This window comes from Natrix helvetica, assembly GCF_964273705.1.
Source record: "Natrix helvetica genome assembly, chromosome: 7".
In the NCBI taxonomy this organism is placed as follows: domain Eukaryota; kingdom Metazoa; phylum Chordata; class Lepidosauria; order Squamata; family Natricidae; genus Natrix; species Natrix helvetica.
Window position 1 is genome coordinate 41482803 of NC_138558.1, and position 27267 is coordinate 41510069.

Here is a 27267-nt window from a genome sequence, read left to right on the forward strand (position 1 = left end):
AAAGAAAAAAGAAAAAATAAGGCTGTTTTTTTTTTCAAGAGGCAACTGCACTTACTTTTTTTCCTTGAAGAGATTTCACTTCTTGTCCAAGAACCTTCTTCAGTTGTCTACCATTTGTGCTTCTTCATTTTTATTACTTTGTCTATTTTGTGGTCCCTCCAGTTCTTGCTTCATCTGGCTCCTGAAACAACTGTTCAGTATGGTTGAACTTCTGACATAAGCTCTCATTCTTCTCGGAGCACACAAGTAAAGATAGAAACTCCTGGGGGATCATTATTATGGTTTATCGTACAGTCAACCAGATGTTCAGACTTTTGGCATTTTTGTCTACCTATCCTTTCCAAAGATCTAGGCATAGGTATATAAGGATGTTTGATGGTGTTACAGATATTGTCGCAGGATGTAACCTTTTAAAGTAAAGCCACCTTTTTCAGTTGACTGATGGTGAGTTTTCAATGCTGATGGTATTCAAGTGGTGCTCCAGTTGTTTTGGGATTGAATGTAAGGCACCTATTACTATTGGTATTACCTTTGCTTGTTTTTGCTACAGTTGTTCTTTTTCTATTTGCAGATCTTTGTATTCTTTATATTCTATTATTTTAAAAGTATATAAATATTTTCTCCTCTATTCTGCTGTTTCCTGATTCTGCCACATCCACTAATTAGACTTTTTGATGGTTTTTTTTAATCAACAAGTATTAAATCTGGAGTGTTATGTGACAGAGGTCTTCTGTTTAAATTCTAAAATCCCAGAGCAAATTAACTTCTTCATTTTTTAGGTTTATATTTTTAATCATCTTATCAGGTCCTTCCCAAGGACATGGGATAGGAAGATGTTATGGTTTAATATTGCTGAAGTTATGCAGGATATTCTTTAGGGCAGAACTGTAACACCCCGTTTCCCTGAAAATAAGACCTCCCCGGATAATAAGCCCAATCGGGCTTTTGAACGCAGGTGCTAAAATAAGCCCTTTCCCCCAATATATTGCACCACAGCAGCACTCATAAGGTGACTACACTCCTTGCCTCCCGCACCTCAAAATAATAAGACCTCCCCAAAATAAGCCCAAGTGCTTATTTCAGGGAGTCAAAAGAAAAAATGACCCTGTCTTATTTTCGGGGAAACACGGTATCTGAATTTTCTTGCAAATCACCAGGATCAGAGTATCCCTCCCAACAGTTACGTTTCCCCTGGTGTTTTGGTTTTCTCCCCAAAAAGAATCATGGGAACTAGTGACTAATTGCTAGGAAAACAAGCCCAGGATTCAATTGCAAACCAGCATTCTGTGGTTAATCCAATGGGAACAGCTTTTGATTTCCATGCACCATTGTCCTTTCATGAGGATTTTCTATAGGAACAAATAATTTCTCTTAATTTAAAATGCACCTTTATTTTCTTTTTTCTATCACCCCAAAGCAACAGACAAACTTAAGAGAGCTTTTGGTGACTTCCACATCTCCACTCAGAATAGCTTAAAAAAATTACTGATGCTGTGATGTGTCTTAATTTGGTTCTGCTTTTGCTTGAAGAGAGAGGAGAAATAGATTTTACATTTGCAATTTTAAAAGCTATCATTTTTGCTTTACCCCCATCTCAGTACATTGGTTATTTATATGTAACTTTTACCCATAAGATAACCCTTAGGTGCTACAGTAAAGGCTATATGGATATAGACTAATCAGCTTTCCATAGGGAAGTTAATTTCATTTACGCTTCATTAAATTCTATCCCTTGGGTGACTTTCAAAGTATCTTAAAATTTGATAGGATTGTAATGAGCCTGGTATTTATAGGGAAGTGGGGATTCTCCATAAAGAAAGGTAATGTGCATGCCGACATCCAATGTGGAGGAGGTAATGTTTAAACGAAATTGCCAGAACTGCTACTAGATAAGGAAACTGCTATAAATTATGACTTTTGGGGCTGTACAGTATGATTTGCTATCACCTGCAATTTCTAGGCTCCTAAATCATCCTTGTAAATAATAATTGAAGAGCTGGTTTCCCAGACTTTCATCAATTTATGTGTGCTACTTCCCCATCTATTTTCTTCCTGCTCTCTACTGTTAGGCAATGCGGAGAACCTGCTGATGGTCAACTGGAATAACTGCATTTTCCATAAAGGAGGAGCATCATGTTAGTGAAAGGCTTTGTTTTTTCAGGGGGAAAGGGTGCATAACTGAATAGTGTTGCACATTTACCATTTTTCTGTGCACAAACTTAGAGAGAAAGGGTTGATGATGGAAAATGACTCCTAGTACATTCATTGCCGGTAGTACTATCTGAAATCAGAATGTAGTCACGGGAAAATGAACTTTATGTTCGTTTGAGTCATCTGAGTCATTTTAGTCTTCTTGTTACTGATTTACCACACACCACCCAGACCCATAGTTGGACAAATGAAGTAAAAAAGGCCTCACATTCTTATATTTAATTTATCAATTATAAATAAAGAAAAAGAAACAGAAATAATGTGTCTGCTCTTCCTCTTCCCAGTTGGGTGGGGGGGCAGACCTGGGTCGCTGCCGGTACTGTGACCCAAGCCTGAATTCCACTACCGGTTCGACTGAACTGGGCCGAACCAGCAGCAACCCACCTCTGTCCTGGACTGTTAGACTGTGCAAGGATGTGGAATGACCTCCCCCCAGACATTCGAACTACCACCGACCTCCGTTCCTTCCGGCAAAAGTTAAAGACTCACCTATTTCAATCAGCTGGCCTGGCACTTTCTTAGTTTTACCTCCCGGGGATTTATTTTATTTTAATTGGGTTTGGGGTTTTAATTGTGATGTTTTTAGGATTAGAATGTATTTATTTCTTAGTACAGCCTATCTCCCCCTCCAAATGTATCTTAAATGTATTTTATTATTATGACCGATTTTATTAGTATTGACTGTACACCGCCCCGAGTCCCTTTCTGGGAGAGGGGCGGTCTAAAAATCTAAGAAAATAATAATAATAATAAATAATAAATGTTTCAACTAGAAGACCATATCCTGAGGCTTTTTCTTCTCAAGGTATTATGTTGGGCTTCTCTGCCTTCTAACTTGCTGGGTGCAAGCGTTCAGATTACTTTCTGGCAGCAGGGCTGTTTGGAAGAGTACGATCTGGCTCATGAGTTTTGATGTGGTTTCAAATATTTTGCTCTTACGACAGATTGATACAAGGCATGAATAGTAATATAAAATCTTGCCATACAGACTGATATAATGAATTAGTGATGAGAAAACATTTATCAAACCAGAACCAAGTTACGATGTATGGAAGATATGAATTTTCCAGGGTGGAGCGGAATGGACCAACAGCTGCCACTTAGTACCAAACCCAAGAAGCAGAGAGAGGGGTTATGTAAGGGGAAATCCACAAAAGCTTAAACCTATATTTAAGTTTAAATAAGAAAAGAGTACAGTTTCATATAGTGAAGGCAGTCAAGTGCTTCAAAGGGCTTTGGTCTGTCATAAATGGCACACCTGTCATATGCAGAGTGCCCTTTTGAGTATGTTGGTGTCTTCTACTGAGTACAAGCTTGAGAAAGAAGAGAAGAAAAGCCAAGTCCTAGTACCCTAATATTCAAAGAAATGCCCCATCAATTAGTTTCATCTGATTGGAGAATGGTGCCATTTGTGGGGACATAGGACCAGCATTTTGTCCTCTATTTTTTCTCTATAAACACACACACACACACACACACACACACACACACGTGAATGACGGATTAAGAGATAGAAAGAATGGTTATCATTTTTAAGGTGGCGCACAATTAGATAGGATGGTTAATACAGAAAAGTGGAATCAAATTCAAAACAGTTTGATAATTATAAGAGTGAGCTTAAAGTAACAGAGCAAATGTAAGTGCAGAGTTCTTTATTTAGACAACTGAAGTCCAAACTACAGGTATAGATTGGGGGATATCTGGCTTGGAAATATTATTTGTGCAATATATTATGGAATATTAAACAATTGATTCAAAATGAATGTGAGCCAATGGTAGGATATATCGGCAAAAAAGGCAAGTGATGAAGTATAACTTTGAAAATATGGAAAATGAACATTTTCTTTGATCAGGCATCACCTCAAATGCCGTGTTTGTTCTGGACATCATACCCTAAGAAAGATTGAAGAAATATGAACTATATTCAGAAAAAAAGCCGCAATAATACTCTGGGGATTAGAAAGTAAATGCTATGAAAAAAAAATCTGAAGGAGCTAAAATATTTAGCCATGAAAAATACAAGCGAGGTGGGACATGATCCTACTCTTCAAATATATGAGAGCTTTTCGATAGAAAATCAACATTTGTTCTTTCTCATTTCAGCGTATGCAATATGAAGTGAACAATTAGAACTGCAGAAATGCAGAATCTGATACTTTATTTATTTATTCATTCATTTATTTTTATCCCTTTTTTATAAATGACTCAAGGCACTGAACATACCTAATATCCCTTTCTTCTATTTTTCCCAAAACAGCAATGACCCCTGAAGTGGGTTGGGCTGAGAGGTTGTTGACTAGCAGCTGCATTTGCCCGTCATGTATTCCGAGTACTATCTGCATGTTAGACTGCAGATTCTTCTTCTTCTTGTTGTTCCTTCAAGTTATGGTTGACTTTTGAAAATTAATGAATTAATCCCAGGAGTTTACTTGGCAATATTTCAGAAGTCGTTTGCGACTGCATTCTTTTTAGGACTGAGAAATACTGACTGGCCCAAAGATATCCAGCTGAATTTCATGTTCAAGACAGAACTAGAAATCATTTTCGTGATTGGTACATTGAATATTAGGAGGAGGGAAAATTCTTTCTAATACTAAGAGCAGTTAAGATGTTGAACTAGAGCAGTGGTTCTCAACCTGTGGGTCGGGACCCCTTTGGGGGTCGAACGACCCTTTCACAGGGGTCTCCTAAGACCATTGGAAAACACATATTTTCGATGGTCTTAGGAACCGAGACATCAATTTTGTGGTTGGGCGTCACCACAACATGAGGAACGGTATTAAAGGGTTGTGGCATTGGGAAGGTTGAGAACCACTGAACTAGAGAGTTGATAGGTGCCCCTTCACTGAATGTGTTCCAGGATCTGCCCAGGATGACTTGATTCAGATATTTGCCTCAATTGGAGCCTTGTATTTTGATAAGCTAAATTTTGTAAGACTACAATATTATTCTTTTTATTAATATGTTTAATTTCTCCAAAGGAAAAAAATAACAAATTATCTCCTAAAGATTCTTTTCTTCTACCTGTATGTGTGAAAGAGCATTGTGGGGGAGGGGGGGAATAATTCTGGAGAATGAACATTTAAATGACAAAGTGCATTATATCAGCCTGAATTATAATATGGAAGTTGGAATTGGTGATTTTGGTATAGAATTCTGAGGGGGATCTAGGATTCCTAGTAGACAACCACTTAAGTATGAGCCAGCACTGTACTGCAGCTACCAAAAAACCCAATGCAGTCCTAGACAGCATCAATAGAAATACAGTATTAAGATCACATGAAGCGGTAGTACTGCTTTATATTGCTTTGGTAAGACCTCATTTGGAATACTCTGTCAAATTTTAGTTGCCATGATATAGAAAAGATGTTGATACTCTAGAAAGAGTGCAAAGAACAGTAACAAGGATGATTAAGGGGCTAGATGCTAACCCATATGATGCAGGAAGTGGGTATTCCTAGTCTAACAAATAGAAGGGACTATGGACAACATTGTAGAGGTTTTCCAATATTTGAGGGACTGTCACAGAGAAGAGGGTGTCAATGTATTCTCCAAAGCACCTGAGGGCATGACAAGAAGTAACAGATGGAAACTTATCAAGGAGACATCAAACCTGGAACTAAGGAGAACTTGTCAGTGAGAACAATTAATCAGTGAAATGATTGACCTCCAGAAATTATGGGTGCTCTATCACTTGAGGTTTTTAAAAAGAGAATAGACAGCCATTTAGGAGATACAGTATGGTGGTGCAATGGTTAAAATGCAGTATTTCAGGCTACTTCTGCTGATTGCCGGCTGCCAGCAGTTCAACAGTTTGAGTCTTACTAGCTCACGGTTGACTTTGCCTTCCATCCTTCCCAAGTTGGTAAAATGAGTACCCAGATTGTTGGGGGCGTTTAGCTGTAAAGCACTGTGAGCAATGTAATTCTAAGTGCTATTGCCATTGTTATCTAGAATGGCATAGGGCAGTGGTGGCGAACCTATGGCACACGTGACACAGGTGGCATACAGAGCCCTCTCTGTGGGCATGTGCACCATCGCCCCAGCTCAGCTCTGCTGCACATGCGCACGCACCTTCCGCCAGATAGTCTTTGGGTCTCTGTCGCGCATGCATTGGGGGTGCATGTGTGGGTGCGAGGGGCATCTGCGGGGTGCACACGTTGCATTTCAGGTAGCATGTATGCGTACACGCTTTGTGTGCTCGGTGCCAAAAGGTTTAGCCATCATTGTTATAGGGTCTCCTACTTGAACGGGTTGGACTCTAGAAGACCTTGAGGATCCCTTCCAACTCTGTTATTCTGTTAATAATGTTCATTGTAATTTGAAAGTTTCAGAAAACAATTGTGTGGGCAGGAACTCTATCCACCTGCTTTCTTCTTCAGCACAGATAAAAATGTAAAGGCACATGTAGACACCAAGGGAGAAAAGCTAAGCATTTTGGCCTGTTGAATGCTACCTATTATTTTAAAGCTATTTAATGCATGCATTTTATTCTATTTAATACTATCATTATAATTAAATTATGGGCAAAACATTGATAGGCTGTCAAGGCTTTTAATAAAGCAATTAGTTTCCTGGATCAGAGCAAATGTTCATCCTGCACAGTGTTCTACTACCAACAGTAGCTTCTGAGAATGCACTAATAGATTTGCAAATGTGGGGAAAGGCTTGCTTTTCTCCTTGCATTTTGGGTTCTTGGGTTTTAAACAGAAAGGTTCAGGACACAGTTTTGCAGCGGGGTGTTTGTCATCTTTATATACTACTGTGTTCTTTTGTAATATGTTTTGCTAGGCTATACAAATACACTCTTTAAATAACTAAACGAATATGCAAACACATGCATATGTACATACACTATGACTGTTCTATTAGAATGACTGATCTATTATTCATTCTTTCTTCCTTCAATATTTTCAGAGTTACATACATGGAAGCAGCCAGGCACAGTTTGTTGCAGAGTCCCATATTATTCTCCTTCTGAGTATCCTTCAGATGTTGATGATAGAAGCATGGCAAGACTCAGTCAGAATCCACAGTTAAATGGAATTGCACTGACAGCATCTGTCATTGAAGTATTTAACAGGTATTGAATTCCCTACCTATTGAATGTACGTTTAGCTTGGTACCCTTTATTTTTGCTGCTTTATTCCTAGAGAATGTTGGGTTTATGTTTATTTTTCGCATTAATGAATTAATGTTTTTCACTCTGAGAAAATGGATTTAAATATACCCGATAATGAAGAGGGGAACCATTATTGAAATGAATCTGAACATCCTAAACAGTTTTTCTGCAGGAGTATCCAGGTTTTTTTGAACCAAAGGCCAAAATTGACCTTTAGGTGGCATGCTGGGCATTGCATTGCGGACAAGGGTGGAACTGGGAAAAAATATAAGCATTTAATTTAATTGTAAAATTGTAATTAAATATATTACATGAATTGATTGATCCCTGTTTTGTCCCCTTTTAAACATTAAATTTAGCTCACAACTTTAAGGAAGATCTGGCAGGTCATAGTTTTTTTAATTGGGGACCACAATTTATTATTAATGTTATGATTGTATGCTGAGGATTGTATTCCAGGCAAAGGACAATCAGAAAAGGGGCATCAAATTTAGTTTCATATATGGAGAATTTACTGAGTCTCTTTTCTTTCTGAACTTCATTCCCAGAGCTGTCTAGCTTATGCCTACTCAATAATTTTGAATAAGTATGCTTATTCAAAATAATTTTTCAAACCAAATTCTTGATAGAACAAATAACATTTTAAACCACCTTAATCCATCTTTCAGAAACAATCCTTGAAGGTCTTTCCAATAGTCAACAGGGCTGTTTTATTAAAATTTGGAATTCATTGGAGTTTCCCAGACAGTGTTCAGTTTACATGCAGAGTTTGCACAAAATGATTTCTATTAGCCCTTTTATACTAGCAATAATATTAACTATCCCATTAAGGCTTTCTGATATCTCTCTTTTTTAAAAAAATCATAAAACATTTATACCAAGCAATATAACCAAACAATCCTATTTATCTTTCCTGCGGAGTTTACAAAAAAGTGTACAAAATAACAAATTTAAGAATAAGAAAGCTCACTGATACTAAAGACTGGTTATTTTAAAAACATAGGTTTGCATTTAATTTGATTAAATACATATGCTCTAAAAGTGCTTACATTTTGCTGAATTATGCTGTAAAATGAACAGCAAGGCTGTTATTCTTATCACTAAAGCAGTGCATATTGCATATGTTGCTTATTGAATATTCCAAATATGCATTTGCTAAATCTTAAACAGCATTCAGGAAGTCAGTTATTTGGATGCATTGTCTAAAGAAAGAGTTTGTACTGGTGTCTGTACAACGTCAGTGCTTGAAGAACAAAAGTGTTTCTGTTAAGCTTATTGTAAGAAAAGCTTTGCTAGACCAAGTTAAATTCAAATCTAATCTAGTCTCCAAATTATAAATCTGGTCAACCAGATTCTTCTGCGAATTTTATTAATATGGTAAGAAAATTATTTGTTTGCTAAGCAACCATCAGAGGCATACTGAACCTTTAGTAATTATCATTGCATAAAAGATAGTAGATAAATAATTGCTTCAAATAATTTTTCCATTTGGAAAGGTTAGTTCTTTGGAACAAGTAATTTCTGTAGCTGTAGAAAGATAATTGGTTTACAACTTTATAAAAACCAGAGCCAAAAAATTTGGCTTAACAGCTTATAGTCTTTACACAATCCTATTTATAGTCAGACAGACAGCAGGTATCCTTCTCCTCTCTATGTAAGGCTAATCATTTTCATAAAAGCTGAATTGAGTTTCAGGTACCAGCAAGCAACTTCCAGTTCTACCATAGACAGGTTTTTTTTTTATTAATGAATTGATTTAAGCTTAAAGCTCAATTTAACCTTTGCTTATTACAGCTTGAAATAAATGTTAATCGTGTTTACATGGGAAAGGAATATGTATTTGGATATGTTTATGAATGTGTGTATATATACACACACATTTATACACATACACACACACATATACAAAGGCGCGCACACACACACACACACAAAAGCAGTTTTTTGAGGAAATTGATGGCTTTCCATAATGAGAAGGAAGTTGTTAGAAAAAAATAACTTTTCCTCTGTGCAACATCATACCCTTCCTGACTGGAGCTAAATATGGGAAAATCTGGCTTTGAAGTGAGTTTTTTTAAGGAAAATATTGTTTGGTATAAATACTGTCTGCCTCTGACATTTGTTTATGTTATGTTCCTGTTCTGATCCAGCAGATTGGATACCCACACAACTGTATCCAAAACTAGCTAGTCACTCAACCGCTATAGCACCACCAACAGAAGCTAAGAAAACTGTAACACTATTCTATGACAAAAAAAAATCTTAGAAACAACTAACAGACTATTGCAATAACAGGCTATCACTGTAGCACATAACCCAACTAAACTCCTCCAAATTAAATTTCTGTAAGGAAACAACCAAGTTAAAAAAAAAAACCACCCCAAAAACCAATAACTGCACAATTCAACCCTGAGTTGCATATATTTCTCTTCTATTAGAGTCTTTTAGATTCTAAGCTTGAAAAGATAAATGATCATAGAAATGATGATGTAATACATTCTACAAAATCCTTTCAGTTGAAAAGCAAAAATAAAAATAAATTAGGCCATATTATTATGTCCTTCAGCATGGCTTTGCTGCCAAACAGTCTGAAGTGTTATGTTATTTCAGTTGTGGGGCATAATGATGAAATGCACCAGCCCAATTCTGAGAAGAGCTGAGTTCTTTTGGAGCAGTTGAAATCCTCATAAAAGCAAGGGAGCTGTTGTTCCTCATACATAAATGCTGGGCAAGGATGTTTCAATGGCAGCCACAAATCGTTGTGCATGTTTAAGCCAACTGTGTAACACCTTGTAAAGGTAGCAGGTGAATCATTTAACTGCACTTGCTTCTGAATTGCTTTTGTTTTCTTAGCAAACATGCCCTAGGCAATTCTGGGTACTGCTGGTATTCAAAAAGATAGTCTCCAAGCATGTTGTTGTAAACTCATAGGAATTCTCTCTTTTCTGTCTCTTTTCTGTCCCTCCTGCTATTTCCAACCAGCATCTTTTTGCAGTAATAAGTGTCTTGCATGTCTTGTTGATTCCAAAGGAAATCCAAGGCAATTTTATCAAATAATATTCATTTAGAGGTTTATAGACTCTGTAAACCAGTTTTCAGTTGCACAACTGGCCTTTTGAAAGGCAAGCTTTCCGAAATACAAGTTCTGTTCCCACCAATGATAATCTCCCACTCATTTTCTCTGTATTTTGAGCATCTAAGGACCTATATTTTTAAAGCAGAGGTAAGAAACTCACACTGGATGCATTTGGGAATTGTGTTTAGGTTAGGATTACTTTAAATCTGTCATTTTTAACAGCAGCATCTTGCCGTTTTTCCTCAACATCTGTTCTCATTTATCTTCAACAAGTAAAGCTTTGTTTTTCCTTCCTAGAAGCAACAATCACTTGTTATCAGCTGCAATGGCGAATGAAGCTTTATGTACTGTAAACATATTTGTCACCAGCTCAGTTGAATGATCATTGCCTGAAGGTGCTGTATATAATTTCCCACAAATAATAGTTTGTAGATTTAGGCAGACTTATATCAATATTTTGGGTACCCTGCATGGTGTTTGCTGTTTCTTTTTAAGAAAGCTATTAATAAATCATCCTTGAAGTGAGATGCATTTGAAAAAAGTTTAATGACTAAATACAACAAAACTGACTGACTGAATAGAAAATCAGCATTAAATAGCCTTACATAAACTAAACAGAGTTTTCTTTTCTTATGAAATAAATTTATTTCTTTGGTATTCACGTGCTCTTGAGACTTCTAGGAGAGGTGGATGAGTAGGTGAATTTGTACAATCCATGGGCAGGAATTCTGTGGCTGCAAAGATTTATTGGTGGTGTGCTTGCAGGATTTAGATTGTCATCAGTTAGCACTGTCTTGGTGCATTTCATATCTTCAGTATTAGCTTTACAGGACAGAGATTTCTTTGCTTTAAATCTGTTCGGGAAATGAGGCAGAATCTACTTTAACTCTTTGGGGCACTGCATTTATTTACAGAAGTCAACATCTCCTGACCGTAAAGAATATTTTGGATTTTGAGACAGGAAATAATACGAGAGATTTTTTGCCTGGAGAAATAATACTTTAGATAGAAAACTAAGAGATGGTAATTGGATTTCACTATGACTAACAAAAAATGTCCTGTAAAGCCCAATTTTAGGTTTGTTTTTTTTAATAGGATAGAGAATTTCCATAGCAGTATTACATCATGGAGCTTTCACTGACCTTGAAAGATACATTGTTTAGTTCAAATGCCAAGTTTTTGGTTTTAATGTGGCAGATTGTAAGTATTTATATATGTATATGTTCATAGCCTTATAAATGTGATGTTAAAAGTGGGGAAATCCAGTTTTGAAACAATAATATTAAACTAAATTCCAAAATAGACTTCAGGTTGACAGCATCATTCCTTGCCTTAATTTGTCAGCCTTCTAATGCTTGCATTAGAAAATAAATTTTTATCTTGGTTATCTATTATTTCCTATTTATATGTGTTTCAATCATATAAATAGTAGAACCATAAATTCTATGTTTAGGTACGTGGCCATATAAATCAGAATAAGTAAATAGTTAGGTAGCATATGACAATCTATATATATATAAACACACAAAAAAATGTTCTTCTTGGTTTCTAGGTGCTCAGCAACAAAGGATTTTTCAAAATGATCATCAGAGCATTAGTATTTCGTATATTATTATTAACACACTCTGATATGCTAAGGAGTTAGACATTCTACTCCCTCTCCCAACTTGAAAACTTGGACGTGGGCGTGGCCAGCACATGACTTATCCAGCCTGCTGGCTGGGAGTTTGGAGAGCAGCCTGAGGGAGAGAAGGGGATAAGATAGGTGGGGCTTCTGTGGGGCAAGCCCGAGGGAGAGAAGGTGATAAGATAGGTGGAGCTTCTATGGGGCAAGCCTGAGGGAGAGAAGGTGATAAGATAGGTGGAGCTTCTATGGAACAAGCCTGAGGGAGAGAAGGTGATAAGATAGGCGATGTTTCTGAAGGGCAAGGCTGAGGGAAAGAAGGATAGGAGAGGGGAGGATTCTGTGGGGCAAGTCTGAGGGAGAGAAGAGGATAGGATAGGGGAGCTTTCTGTGGGGCAAGACTGAGGAAGAGAAGGGGAGAGGAGAGGTTGATGGTAACTACTCATTAATTTTCAAGCTGTAAATGTCGATTTATCAAGCCCAATTACATAGTTTTGTAGCACAGGTATTCGGCTAATAAGTAAATAAGTTTGCGTGCATTTCTTCATACCCAGTAGTATATGTCCAAATAGCACTAAAAGTAAGATAAATTTTTATTTTACTGCAAACGTATCATTTTGATACACATTTCACGCTACACTCACTTTGTTTTCCTTTAGGTTTTCTCAACATATTTACCACCATATAAAAGTCAATTCTTCTTTTGCACTCTTTTCAACCCTACCCCTAAAATAATATCCCAGACACTATGAATTGTTTGTGATTTAAACTGTAATTTAGATAAAAATTATGATCAATTTAGGATCTATAAATATACAAAAGCCTGAGTGTTGATTTGTCTTTTTCTAATGAAATGTTTACTCAAAACAGAAAAGCAACTTTCACAAGACCACCACATATGCACTTATTTCTTTATTACTTTTCCCAGCAGATGGGACATATTCTAGAAGCTATCATTTTAAACTTCCTTAACATGAAATACTATCTATTGACTATTTCAATTTTGGCCAGAATTAAGTGTAGTGCTTTGCTGTGTCAAATGGATAAACATAATGTCATAGATGAAATGTTTATTTTTAAATCCCATATTTCTTTCCAATCCATTCAAGAAAGGCATTTTCATTACTAATCGAATGTTGTAAGTTTTTTTTTTTAAACTTCTCACCATTAGGTGATGAATTTAAGTAGAGGAGACAACCTTGACAGAAATGTGCCCTGTAGGTAAAAGGAATGAAACTTTATTTTTAAAGTCAGAGCAACAACACTGAATCAGCTCAGTTAGGCACCATCTTGTGTAATTAAAGTATAAGAACATGAATGAAGTACAGCACTTTCAGACTTAAAACTTTAATTTATTATAGACAATCTCAGTAAAAAGTACCCTTAGATTTCCTGTAAAGTTGATTTTATATCTAATAGGGTGACATTTAGCCTAATTTCATATTTAGTCATGGCTCTAATTGCCATATTGCAATTGCTGAGCCTGACATAAAGTGCAAATTGTGAGATCAAAAGAGTCAAATTTTCTAAGATTATTTCTCATTGTTCTCCATTTAGGAATATCCTCATCAGATATAAATCTTATAAGTATTAATGTCTTTCACTTCCCAATAATGACACTATTCAGTTTTATCTCCATCGTAAAAGGAAAAGATGAAATTTTAAAAGTTGAAGAGATGTGAGGTAACGAGTTAATTGCAAATTTTGAACTTACTGAGGAATTTTTTAATATTCTTCAGTTCTTTAGAAATGTTTGGGGCAAAACGTAGTGGATTTTGTTTCGAATTTGGTATATTTATACATTCCATATTTAATCAGGATATTAATTCTTATTACTTTATCACACCCAAACTATTATTAATATAGTTATTGTATGATTTAATATTTGAAATTCCAAAGCCGCCTTCACTATTTTTTTATAGAGAATCTGTGAATAATACGTTAATCCTTAGTTGTGGTGAAGATAATTGACAATATTATGCTTTAGAATACATGAATTTGGGATATTAGTTTTATAGAATTCAAAATTTGTATCAAAACATGGCCTATATTATAGTTAGTATAGATACTACATTTAAATTTTAAAAAGATATTAAATAAGGTTTAATTTCCCAATATTATCTGCCATCTCATTGGAGCCTTTTGGGGGGGGGGAAATTCTTTTGGACAAACAAGGATTAGAAATTAATCCATTATAAAATAAATAAATTTATAATTTATAAATGAAATAAGTATTTTGCTGTTAACATTGTGTCTATTGAATTTAACTTTAAACTACCGTATTTTTCGCCTATAAGACGCACTTTTTTACTCCAAAAAAGAGGGTGAAAATCTGAGTGCGTCTTATAAGCTGAATGTAGCCACCTGGGTCCACTGTTCCCTCTAAGGTGCGCAGCAACAAAACACCACGCAGCAGTTTCCAACTGCCGCGCGGTGTTTTGTACTGTCACAGGCGCTGGAGGCTGGGGAGGTCCATTGCAGACGGCTAGAACTGGCCGCCCACAAAGGACCTCCCCGGACTTGTTTTGGTGAGCGCGGGGTGACTGACTCTAGTTCAGCAAAGCAAGCCCGGGGAGGTCCTTTGTGGGCGGCCAATCCTAGCTGCTTGCGCCCGCCGCTGCGGCTAAAATAAACCCTCAAAGCCCCTGCCGCTTCTGGAATATCTGCTGCCGCCTCCTCCTCCTCTAACAGCACCACATTTGCTGCCCGACACTGCGGCAGATTTCCTGACAGTGAGAAGTGAAGCCGCCAAAGCTCCCGCCAAAGCTCCCGCCGGCGCCCCCGCCCATGGCAGCAGCGCCTCCCCCTCTGTTCGGAGCATCTGAGCTGAGCCCCGTTACCCCTGCCCCCTCCTCCTCTGCTGTGCTTTTGAGGAGCCATGAGCCGAAGGGGGTGTGGTTTCGATGGTTACTGCCTGAAGGTATGCTAATATTCTGGGAGGAGACAAGAGTTAGAATTAATACACCCATAGAGGCGCAGGCCTTTATGGAAAAAAATAAATTACTTCTAGAAAAACCAGAAGACACTTCAGTAGATGTACAAGACACGGGAGGGGCCGGAGCACTGCCAACTGGGGGAGATGGGGCGACATCAAGAAAGCTCAGATCACACAAATAAGCAAGAAAATCCACGTGATATAAACTGACCGAAATTACCAATTGAATTTACCACACTGACTATATGCTATTATGTAATATTTGAATTTTATGCAAATGTATATTATGAGTTTGGAGGGGGGGGTGCACCTACCGCATTTCGCAGCTGCCAAAATTTGTAACCTTTCCCTTACCTTTTCCCTATGTAAAACATCAAAAAACCAATAAAAAACTTTGTTTAAAATCCCCACTAATTATGTTTTAGCTTCTAGTCCCCTAATAATTTTAGTTGCTCTTCTCTGCACTCAACACCCATTTTATGTTGAAGTGACCAAAACTGCATACAGTATTCCAAATGTGGTCTTACCAGGGATAGTAAGGTACTATTAACACTTCACATTATCTTGATTCTGTCCCTCTGTTAATGTAGCCTTTGACTATGTTAGCTTTTTTGGTGGCTGCAGCACACTGCAGGCTGATATTGAAGTAGTCGTCAGCTAGAACTTCTAGATCGCTCTCATCGTTACTACTGTTGAATCAGGTGCCATCTATTCTTAATTTTTGTAAGGATTTCTCTATGTAAATATCTCGGTCAGTGCAAAATATATTAAGTGAATGACCAAGAATTCAAATCTGAAAACACTTTCAAATATCCAGGGATTGGGGTTCCTAAAAACTTGGAGTGATTATTTTATTTGAATATTAAACAATTAATTATTAAGAAAAATAAATGAAAAGTGTGGTCAAAATTAAAATGCCAAAGCTTGGTAAAATAGTGGCAGTAAAAATGTCTACTTTCTCAGTTCTTTTAGCTTTTCTAAATAGTGTGTTTGTCTGTGTGTCTCAATAAATAAATTCAATAAAAATGAATAAGTATATCTTGAATATTTCTATTTATGTTGGCCTAGATCTGATCTTAAAGAAAACTCTCAAACTTCCCTCCCTAAATCTAAAAATAATCAAAAAAATCCTACTTTCCAAGCAAATAGCTTGTCAGTTATCATCCAAGGGAGAAAATCAGGCAAGATACCTATAAATTGGTCATCCAGACTTTTATAAGAAAAATACTATAGTTCTATAGCATTCCCACTGCTAACAGTACAGTTCCTTGGAGAGCAGCTGAGCAGTCCACAAAACACATTGATGTTTTATGTACTTCTTTGCCTGTTGTAGTGTGGCTATTGATTTGATTAAATCAGTCAGGCAGCCAAAAGGCTCTCTGAAGTTTTCTTTTATTCCACTGAATTGTACAATTGATCTTCTGCCCTATCCCTCTCAGAGGCCATCCTCAAAACCATTCCATCCTTCATTATCTTTCCATAAAGATAATGAAACTATTTATATTTATTTATATTCATTTCGAGCCATTAGTTTATGTATGACAAAAGGAAACAAAGTCATATTCTTTGCTTGAAGAAAGAAAATAAAAGCATTATGGCAGATAAAGGAAGAGATTATTAAATAAGCATGAGTGAACACAGAGAAAAGGTATAACTGCTGAAGTTTGAGTCAATGGCTCCCAAAAATGAAAAATCCTGGTTTCATATACAACTAAAAGCACATTCAGTTGAATGTCCTTCCTGTCATATTTTTAAAAATGTAAAAAAGTTTCTCTTGGCACTTGTGTCCAGCTCTAGGGGACAATGCTTATGTCCCTTTCCTAAAAAAGGGAGTCAGCATTGTATAAAGTCGATGTTACCTTTCCACCAAGGTGGTGCCTGAGAGCATATGCACCAAAGACAAATTCCTTGTGTGTCCAATCACACTTGGCCAATAAAGAATTCTATTCTATTCTATTTATCTGTTTGCATGCTTTTTAACTCCTTGCAGATCTTCAAATCAACCGTACAACAAGCTTTAAATGAAAATTATGCATGTGTGTAATTCACATAATACTCTATATTCTGTGAGAGACTACTTGTATAGGGCTACAGTATGTTGTCAAGTAAATGTTTGGAAACAGCCTTTCAATCATAAGGGACAGCAGGCAAATTTGGGCAATCATCTGACAAAGCAGGAAATAAAGCAAAATGGCTAAACCAGTTAATAAATTAATAAGAATTAAAAATGTTCTTTTATATAAATCCATAGGTTTTGATGACTGTGTTTTTGTTTGGAGTTCTCCAGACTGCCAGCCACAGTTTATTTCTTTTTTCAGAGGACAAATCAATGTTTTTATCATTTCTGGTCAACAAACCTAGACAGCTGGGCGGGTGATATTTGTGTTTGTTTGTGTTTAAAGTGTAATTGTGTATCTGTGTCTCAATTTTTATTATGGTTTCTCATTTTCAAGCTTTTCAAAACCTATTTTCTCCAACCAGTTTGATTGGCACCTTTCTAAGCAGCTCAGGTGTTAGCTAGCTGAAAAGGAAAGATCTGAAAATCAGTGGTCTGTCAGCTGTAGTTCCATATTATGCTTGTTGTGACCAGGATGGATTGAAATGGGTTTTAAAATCTTTACCTTCACGGATATGATGGTTTTAGTGAGAGTTTTCATTTTCTGCAGCAGAGATCATTTGAAGTAGTCCAGCATTATAAGAACTTTCTTTCAGGAGTTCCTCTAAAAACAATATGAGTGTTTTTTTTTGAGTAAGAACTATGATGGTTGAAATTCACACTGGAATTATGCACTCCAATTACTTTTAAAGGCAGCCTGATTATCACTGAAATTATGTACTCAAGACTGCAATCCATACTGCTTTAATTCGTCTAAATAATGTATTCTGTTTTTGCACAAGATGTAGCTTTGACCTTCAATAGTTTTTCAAAATCATTCATAACTTTTAAATGCTAAAATGTTTCTTTTCTGTTTGATGATGAAAATGTAATTTTAACAAATATATGATTGACTAAAACACTATGTCAAATACACAATGAAGAAAGTGTAACAGATTATATATGATAAGCTTGGAACTTTCAAATGTAATGTATATATGTGAACCCTAACTATATAGTAATAGAAATAGCACTTAGAGTTATATATTGCTCCGCAGTACTTTACAGCACACTCTCAGCAGTTTACAAATGCCACTGTATTGTCCCCAATAATCTGGCTCATCATTTTACTGACCTCTGAAGGATGGAAGGCACAGTCAACCATGACCCAGTCAGGAGCAAACTCCTGACCGTGGGCAGGGTTAGTCTACAATGCTGCATTCTAACCACTGTGCCACCATGGCTCATATATATTTTGGAGTGAAGAATGGGGGAAGAACCATAAATAATTTGAGGTATGCAGATGATACAATGCCAATAAGGAAGACTTGGAAAATATTATTTGGAAAATCAAGAATAAAAGTGAAAAAGTAGAATTGAGTCTTAACATCAGGAAAACAAAGATAAAGACAACAGTTGCAGATGGACATGAGATGTTTAAAATCAACAAGGAAGAAATTGAATTAGTTCAAGAATTTATCTTCCTTGCATCAAAAATGAAACATGATGGCAGTTCCACTCCTGAAATCAAACGCTGGATAACCTTAGGCCACACTACAATGGTTAACATTGCATTGTTATTCCAGAATACGATCTGGAAAAGCAAAGATAATGTCAAAAAAAAAAAAAACACCAATAAGATGGCTAGTTAGAGCATTAGTCTTCCCTATAATTATGTATGGGTGTGAGAGTTGGACACTAAGAACGGCTGATTGAAGAAGAATTGATGCCTTTGAATTGTGTTGTTGACATAAATTACTGCGTATATCCTGGACAGCTAGAGAAACTAACAGAGATGCCAAATCATATGAAACCAAACACATCACTAGAAACTACAATCATAAGACTATGTCTGATTTACTTTAGCCCATGTCATGTGTGCGAATTCATTAGAGAAGGCAGTGATGTTAGGAGGTTAGCGAAACAAGAAAAAGGGGCAAGCAAAGAACCTGCTGGCTTGATAACATAAAATGTGATACAAAGATGAACACCCAATAACTGAAAGTAGCTATGCTTGACAGGGTGGCATGCAAAGCACCTATAAAGTCACCAAGAGTCCGACATGACTGAATGGCTAAAACAATAATTTTATATAATATATAATGTTTTCCTGTTATATGGCAAACAGTGGAATCTTCTTGCAAGATTTGTATTTACTGCCAGAGAGAGAAACATGACAAAAGGGTATCTCATTTTTAGATGAAGACAAATTGCAAAAATTACAAATTACCATTTATTTCTCAGATTAGGATTATATAAAAGGAAACATGATTCTATAATGATAACAAACTCAGTCCTGCAGTTGGTAATGCCAGCCACTCAACTAATGCAACCAATTGGCAGAAGTGCTGGAAGCTGTAGTTTAATAGTATTGAAAGTATGTTTCCTGCTTCTAGCTCAGTCCAATACCCCACTAATGCAGCAAATTCACTGTTATTTCAGATGCCCATCCATTCTCTGTTTCAAATCTCTTAGCAGACAGTCATTTATCATACCCCCAGGAAATTCTTCCTCATGCCTGGTGAAGTATTTTTTTTGCTTGGATTTAAAACTTACTGAAGAAGAAAAAAGGGCAATATTGCTAGCCCACCTTATCTCTTTATCCTTATCTGAATATATATTTTCTTCATGGACCCATTATATTTATAGAATAAAGCTTCAAGGCATATTCTTTTAAATATAATTTTCTTTTAAATATAATATTTTCCCCTCCAATTTATTTATTTAAACATTGTGTGGTGCCTAAGAAATGTGCTAATAATTCCTGAGCCAACTCCTAAGGAATATGTAACCCAAAGGTAATTGATGTCACAGTAATTGAAGAACATGAGTCAAATATAATGGCTTAATATATTTGGTGGTAAATATCCAGTCCATCTACACAAGGAGACTAGTGTGATGGCTAGTTTCAAAATCAGGTTGTGCTCTGTCATTCATATCTACTACAACTGCAGCAGTGTTCATCCTCTAAATCCTTTCTTCATTCCCTAGTTTAATTTTGACCCCCAAAATTAAGATGGCTGAACTGAATAGCTGCCAGGAACAGCACCTCATTCAGGCTACATACTTGATAAAGGGCACTTTGGAATGTTCAGAAATATTTCTGAAGTAAAACAAACAGCATTCAGAAACAAGCCCTAAGGCACAGCAATCTTATGTTCAGCACATTGCAGGAAGGTAATCAAAAGTGTCATGATTGGAAAGTGTTCCAGTTAATATTGAAATGTACTTATTTTTTTAGTCTCAGCTAAGTAATGAGGTGCCTGTTGTGTTGTGCTGTTTGCTGGTCTTTATAGAGAGTGGAGATTGCTTGTTAGCCTGCATCAGATCTGAAAATTCAAATTTTTTTAGGCTTGGATGGGCAACCTGTCACCCTCTAGTATTAATGATCTGTAACTCTAAGTGTCCCTTATTCCTGGAAGGAGTGTTCAGCAGCATCTGAAGGGCCATTGGTTCCCAAGACAGTTCTCAATATTGTTTCAAAATTTGTTTCAATAAATTTGTCCAATAATCAAATTGCTTGAGTTGCAATTAGAATTATTTAGGAATTTAATGCATTTGTCTATATTTTAATGAATATCAGTTGGGATGAAAAGCACTTATAATGCTCTATACTAAAAAAAATCAGATTTTTCATACTTCAACTGAATCTCAAATCATCTTGGTGGGGCTTGTCTACTGTTAACACATAATATAATACATAAATAAAATCCTTTACAGCTTTATTTTGGAACCAGTGGTTTTATAGTTTGCGCTGTAAAATGCTATTTACTCTCAGATGGTTTGTTCAGAAAGTATGAAAAATAATGGGCAAGGGGTATTTGTGCTAATTTTGGCAAGAACTATATGATGCTGAGCATGTGAATGGAAGGACTAAGACAAGGGCAGCTATCCCATTGGGAACTGATTGAAATCTTGCTGTTACTCCTTGCTGCTTGAGTGTCCTTGAATAACAATAGAACTTTGAAGTAGTTCATCCTGGAAATTGCTACAGGTTCTGAAATGTTGACATTCTGTCCTGATGCTCATCCCAAAGGATGATGTCCGTTGTCAGCTAGTGGCAGACAATGTTGAAAGGAAAGATCCATTGGGAAACTTCAATTGTAAGGAATTGACAGCATTCCTGGCCTCATTATTCCATTTGCAGTCATTGACCTCTTCCATGGTGCCAGGATTTAATAAATGTGGGTAATTATCACCTATGGATAAATAAATCTAATAAATGTTGAGTTGGGTTCAATCTGGACTAATCAACAATGCATAGTGCAACCAAACATTCATCTTTTAAAAATTAAAATGAGTATTTGAATGGTTAACTCATAGTAAGCCAATGTCTTTTAATTTTTTTTTATGCACTGAAACTTATTTGCTCGGGTTCAGATGTAGCATCTGTTTTTTCAGCAAGATTTTATTTTTTCAATTTTCCAGTTGAGTTGCCTGAAGGACAAGAAGGCCAAGTCTGCCTGTCACATACAATGAATAAGAAACTTGGCCAATTTTATTTTTCTGTAGCTATATGGGTAGAAATGCCAGAGTCTCTGACATTGATAAAATTTATTTATTTATTTATTTATTTATTTATTTATTTATTTATTTATTTATTTATTTATTTTTAAAAAAAGCTCTTATAGCTAATACAAGAAATGTGAACTAGAAAAAGACAGCAACTTATCAGCAACATTCTGGAGTATGCAGTTTACTTCTAAGTGTTCCAAACTTTTTATTACCCAAACTTTGCTTCAGTTAGCTGGAATTTTAAACTATCTGATGGTCCCTCCAAAATGGAACTGATGGCTCACAGGAAGCTATCTATTGATCATCTTCCATTTAGATGCTTTCAGATCACTTGTATATCCCCAGCATGTCCTGAAACTGCATTTGTTTCTTGATAAGTCACCAGATAGAAAAACATTCTTGATGGATTTTGTCTTTAAAACTTGTTATCAGGAAAACAATGTTCCCTTAAAATCTTGAAGCAATTGTACAGATTTTGACTAGAATCCTCTTGCCAACCAAGTCATAATATAAGAAATAATTAAAATATCTGAACAAAATTATACATGCCCAAATTTTATGTGCACTCTACATTTCTGAAGTAAATGTAAAGCTCCTTTGAACTAATCAAAATTCAAAAGTGGTAGAACCTATTAAAGAGAAGGAAAGGAGAAGAAGATCTTGAATCATCTCCTCCTTATACATCCCACTCTTGAATTTTTCAGTTCATTAACATATTTGTGGAGGCACCAGCTGGATTTTCTGTTTTATGCATCTTTACTGTTATTTTATTTTTTTTAGTTTTATTAATTGAGAAAACGGGAATAAAGAAGCACATCAGTGCATGGTACAATGTGTCAGGGCAAGATTTCACCCTGAACTAGATGATGTCTTAGATCGCGGCTGTTTCCAAACAGCATTATCTTTAAGGTGCGGAAAAAAGAAAAGAAAATTCCGGAAAACATATTCTAATTAAAAAACAAGCTTTAATACAAAAATAAGAAATAAAGAAATAAAACAAATCTACCTAATTATTACATTTTGATAGAAGCAATTCTGTCTCCCAGTTTCCTGGTAGACGGACAAAGATCAAAAGGGGAGAGAAGTCTCTGGAATGTGTGAAGTAATAAACATGTTGAGCATGCGCCATAAATCATTGTCAGATAAGAACTTATGACCTGCGCAGTAATTCTTTCAGTAATTAGTTTAGTTCAGTTCGTCAGTTCAGGCTAGCAAACAATTTAACGCAGTGACACAATGTGGGTCTGTTAAAGGCTTATTAAGCATTGACATTTATTTTACTTGTATATTCTGTAAGAAAACCACAGCAACTATGATATGCTTAAAATATATGTCCAACCAAACCTTAGAATTTACAAATTTCTTTTCTTAAATAAAAAGTGCTAATTCTCAAACAATTTTGACTCTGGTTTTCACAGGAGGATTACTTTTTAAAACACTATATTTCACCTGCTTCACAGGTACCTAGGATGATATAACAAAAAAAATGTGCTTTATAATCAAACAAATAATTTAATGTCCCAAAACAGGGATTGCACCAAGATTGAAAGGGATTAAGGAAATCAGTTTCATTAGAATGGCCCTGGAGTTGTGTCTCTACTTTTTACTGATAGAAAAGTGAATGTGTAACCCTTGCTGAGTCTTTATTTTCACAAAGAAGTTAAGGTGAAATGTAATATTAACAATAAGCACAAATGAAATTGTGATAATAATTGACAGGTTCAGTTTATGCTGTGAATAGGACAGTAAACATTTCCCCTCAATATTACCTAAAATCAAACAATTTAATAAGTTAAATTAAGCTTTTTACAAGAATCACTGTTCTGATTTACTGTTGGCAAATACTGTATATAAATGAACAATTTTAAAGCCAGAAGGGTTTTGTTTACTATTGGGTTTCTTTACTTTCTTTTTAATAAACTATAGATAGCAGCTTTCACAAAGCATCAATCCTATTCAGTTATAGACTGAGTGACTGGAACAGATGTTAATTAGAGTTGTATGAGTTGCCTTTTTGTTGATATACTTTCAAATAATTTTAGGAACAGCTTAAGGATATTTGCAAATTGGTTACATTGTTTCATTATATTCTTGTTTGCATTTGTAAAAGCTAGCAATTAAGCGCTAAAAGTTTAGTGACTAAAATATTTGCTGAATGCAGTAACGTTATTCCATTCTTGAAGTATAGTGGATAGATCCTATCCATCTTGAAGACATAAGAAATTGCATTTTGTGTACTATTTACATGACTTAATAGAGAAGAAATTATTTTATACATCCTGTATCTGTCCTAGGGACATTCATTTTGTGCTACCTGAAATAGTACATGACTTTTTAAGGATACCACTCGGTTAGGTCTTTATATACTTACTAATTAAAAGAAATATCATTAAGCATCATACTTCGATTCTTAAACAGATTTCTATTCTATTTGATACTTTATGAAATAATTTAAATGTAGCTTTGGGGGAATAAGCATTAACGTGTATTATAGATAGTAATTAACAATGCATACACTTACTATTGATAAACACCTTTAGTTTTTTTTTTAAACCACTAAATTAATACCTGCTAAGGTTAAAGATGAACTGTTGGCTTTGTGAAACTTCAACATTTCTATAGTTTCCTTGACAACAATGATATCGATGCTGCTATCACCATGGGAATGGTTCTTTTGAATGAAGCTGCTACCTCCAAGGGAGATGTTGGGAAAAGGAGAAGTAAGTTGTTTGATGACTAAATGGGTAATTTCTTTTCTTCTCATTAAAATATAAGTGAAACTATGGCAAACTGCCATGGAAACCCACAGTTTATTAAAAGCTGTGCCCGTGTTTATCACAGCATTTTCAAATGTGAATATATTGGCAGTATAAGAGCAGAAGCCTACAAGTTACTTGAAATGCTCTTTCTATTGAATAAGCTGCTTGATGCAGAATAAAGAACTTGTGGGCCATTTAGAACTAGCCATGCTTTGTTATACAGGTATGCTTCCTTTATTTTTTCTTAGCAGTGGCTGAATTCCCCAAATGGTGTGTGGAAGTAGACAGTTGACATTCCACTGTAATATGCTACATTGAAAGTTAGCCTTTCAAAACACTGACTTTTTTTTGCCAACTACCAAACTATTTTAGCTTTTATATATGAATGTGGGATCATTTCTCCACATTTAAGCATCAGCAGTCTGTCTGTCGTTCTCCTCTAATTAAAGAACCAGATGTAGCAAACATCTAAGGAAAAAGGCAGCCTTCTTTTATGCAAAGAGGATGCTTGAGACTGAATTCACACCTGGAGTGACATTTTCATATCGTATTAAATAAAAAGGAGAACTTGAAAGAGTTCTTTGAAATGTGCTGCATTCCAAGTTGATGAGTTAAACTTTCAGTCATTTTATAAACTACTTTTGTAACTAGGATGGGCCAAGGAGATAAAGAATGTTAAAAAGAATAATCAGAAAGTTGATACAGCTTTGATGCATACCAGTGAGCCAGTTGAAAAATTAAGAAGGGAGTTGGCAGAGTTTCGCTTTGAAGGAGGAAAGAAATTAGTTGTAGCAGGTATTTCTGAATTGACAGAATAGCTAAAGTCTAGCATGAAGGTGAGTGCTAATATGACAATGACTTTAGAAATCATCAAAGCCTTACTTAGAAAATTTAATTCTAATAATGAAGTGGTGTTATTGCTTACTTTAAAAGTAAAGTAATGAGCAATTTACTAAGCCAGTAAAATGTCTTGCAATTAACAGTTGACTGAATTGTGTTTTTAAAATGAAATGGGGAGGGGTGGCATATGTAGATAATGGTGGTGATAAGGGAGAGTTAGGTGGAAAATTGGACATTTTGCTATGGAAAGCAGGGGATTTTAACATGTTGCCAGTCCATGCTACATCCATATCCCACTCTTGCAAATTACATTAAACATTCTTTTAAAAAATGCATTGGATTTTTTTTACAACAAAAATGATATGTAAACAGAATGTAGTCTTCATACAGAAAGTCCCATAGTTGTGATTAAGAAAATATACATGGGGTTGTCTAATTTACCCCTTAATATAATAAGATTTGGACAATTCTTCTGCTTCTTTTTTTAAAGTATGCCATGGTCTGGATGCTGAAGATTTGAGAACAATGGGCAAATAAAATGCCCTGGTTTGTTTTTATTTTCCATTCTTCCCAATACTCTAAAATAATGAACATTTCAGAATTATGGAATGCTTTCTTAACTGCTGCCTTTTGTCCTCTTTTTCTTATGAATTGCCAATTTTCTTGTTTATATTGTTAAGGAAAGCTAATCTGCTGAAAATCTATTTTTCTTTAAAGACTATAGTATTGCCACTGATAATATAAGAAAGGCAACAAGAGATGACCCAATTAACCTTATGTATTTCAAAGTATGCCTGTATGTCATTTTAGTTAATATGGAATATAATATCTTTATGATAACAGATTTTTTTTTCCTTCTAGTAATATGCCTAGTAGGATTGGGTCTGGTAGTTTTTTTCTTCAGCTTCCTGTTGTCGATATTCCGCTCCAAATACCATGGCTATCCATACAGGTAAGCCACAAATAACTTGGCCAAGCCATTCAAGTTATTCATTCTGCCAGCAATCTGCTTGCAACTTTTTCCCTGAGACTTATGAATTTATGAACAAATATGCTGTAACTATGTATGAAACTTTTATTTAGATGAGCACATAATAATGGATTACATTCTACATTTTAGGATAATTCTAAGCAAATTTCTAAGCAATATGAAGGTCATTCTGTGCATCAGTAGAAACAGGTAGCCTTTCTGAACAGTGATTCATTCTATAATATGAAGCAGGTTGATGTTTCGGATAGGACCTCAGCTAGAATTAAAGTAGATTGTGAAGGAAATCAGTTTATGAGTCATTCCATTTCAAGAAGATTTTGGAGCTGAATACTTTACTTGTTGAGGACTAGTAAGAAAAGCATATTTATTGGAATAGATGTCCAACCTGCAAACTGCAATTTGGCAGATACAACATTTTGCTTGTCAACAGAAAGCACATTCTATAGGCATTGTCCAATGAAGCTTATGTCCAATGAAGATTATGCAATTGTACTTCAGTTTTCAAATCCCACTATCTTGGCTGATTTTGGAAATTATCACATGTTGTTTCCAAAATTACATTCTGAGTACTAAGAAAAGGACTTATTCCCAATTTTGTCCTCTGGAACCTTTGGATCCCAGTCATATATGCTGCAGTATTACCAGTAGGAATCAGTTCTATTCTATGATCCCTAATCTGAGGTTGATCTAAAACATTTATTGACATTACAGAATGCAAGGGATTCCAATGTTACCAAATCAGTGGGTTTAGGAAGAGCAGTGCCAGTTTTCCCGTTTTCCCATCTGCCAACTCAACTCCTGAAGACATAGGCCGAGTAGCCTTTCCCCCCTTCTTTCTGAGTATTCCTGGTTACTATTTCTAGCAGGCACCAAAAGTAAACTTGGAAATAAATTGCATTTTCAAACACTTTTTTTCCCTTCAGTAACACATTTTACATAATATTTTATGTAAATATCATCAGGTAACATCAAGTAATTGCTGCAGTTTTAATGGGAAGAGAGATGCTGATGCAAATACAGATAGAATTCATTCAAAATTTCAATCATGACTCCTCTGAATTGACATACCTAACTGCGTTTTTGTAACTTTCCAACTTGT

At 35.6% G+C, this 27267-nt stretch overlaps 1 protein-coding gene across 1 annotated transcript in view; it reads left to right on the plus strand.

Annotated features, from left to right (window-relative positions):
- Positions 1–27267, plus strand: part of TUSC3 (tumor suppressor candidate 3) — a 143210-nt gene that overhangs the window by 110649 nt on the left and 5294 nt on the right. Inside the window, exons 7-9 of the mRNA XM_081959373.1 lie at positions 7129–7192; positions 24224–24298; positions 26039–26129. Of these exons, the coding sequence (XP_081815499.1) occupies positions 7129–7192; positions 24224–24298; positions 26039–26129 (230 nt within the window). The remainder of the gene's footprint in view (positions 1–7128; positions 7193–24223; positions 24299–26038; positions 26130–27267) is intronic.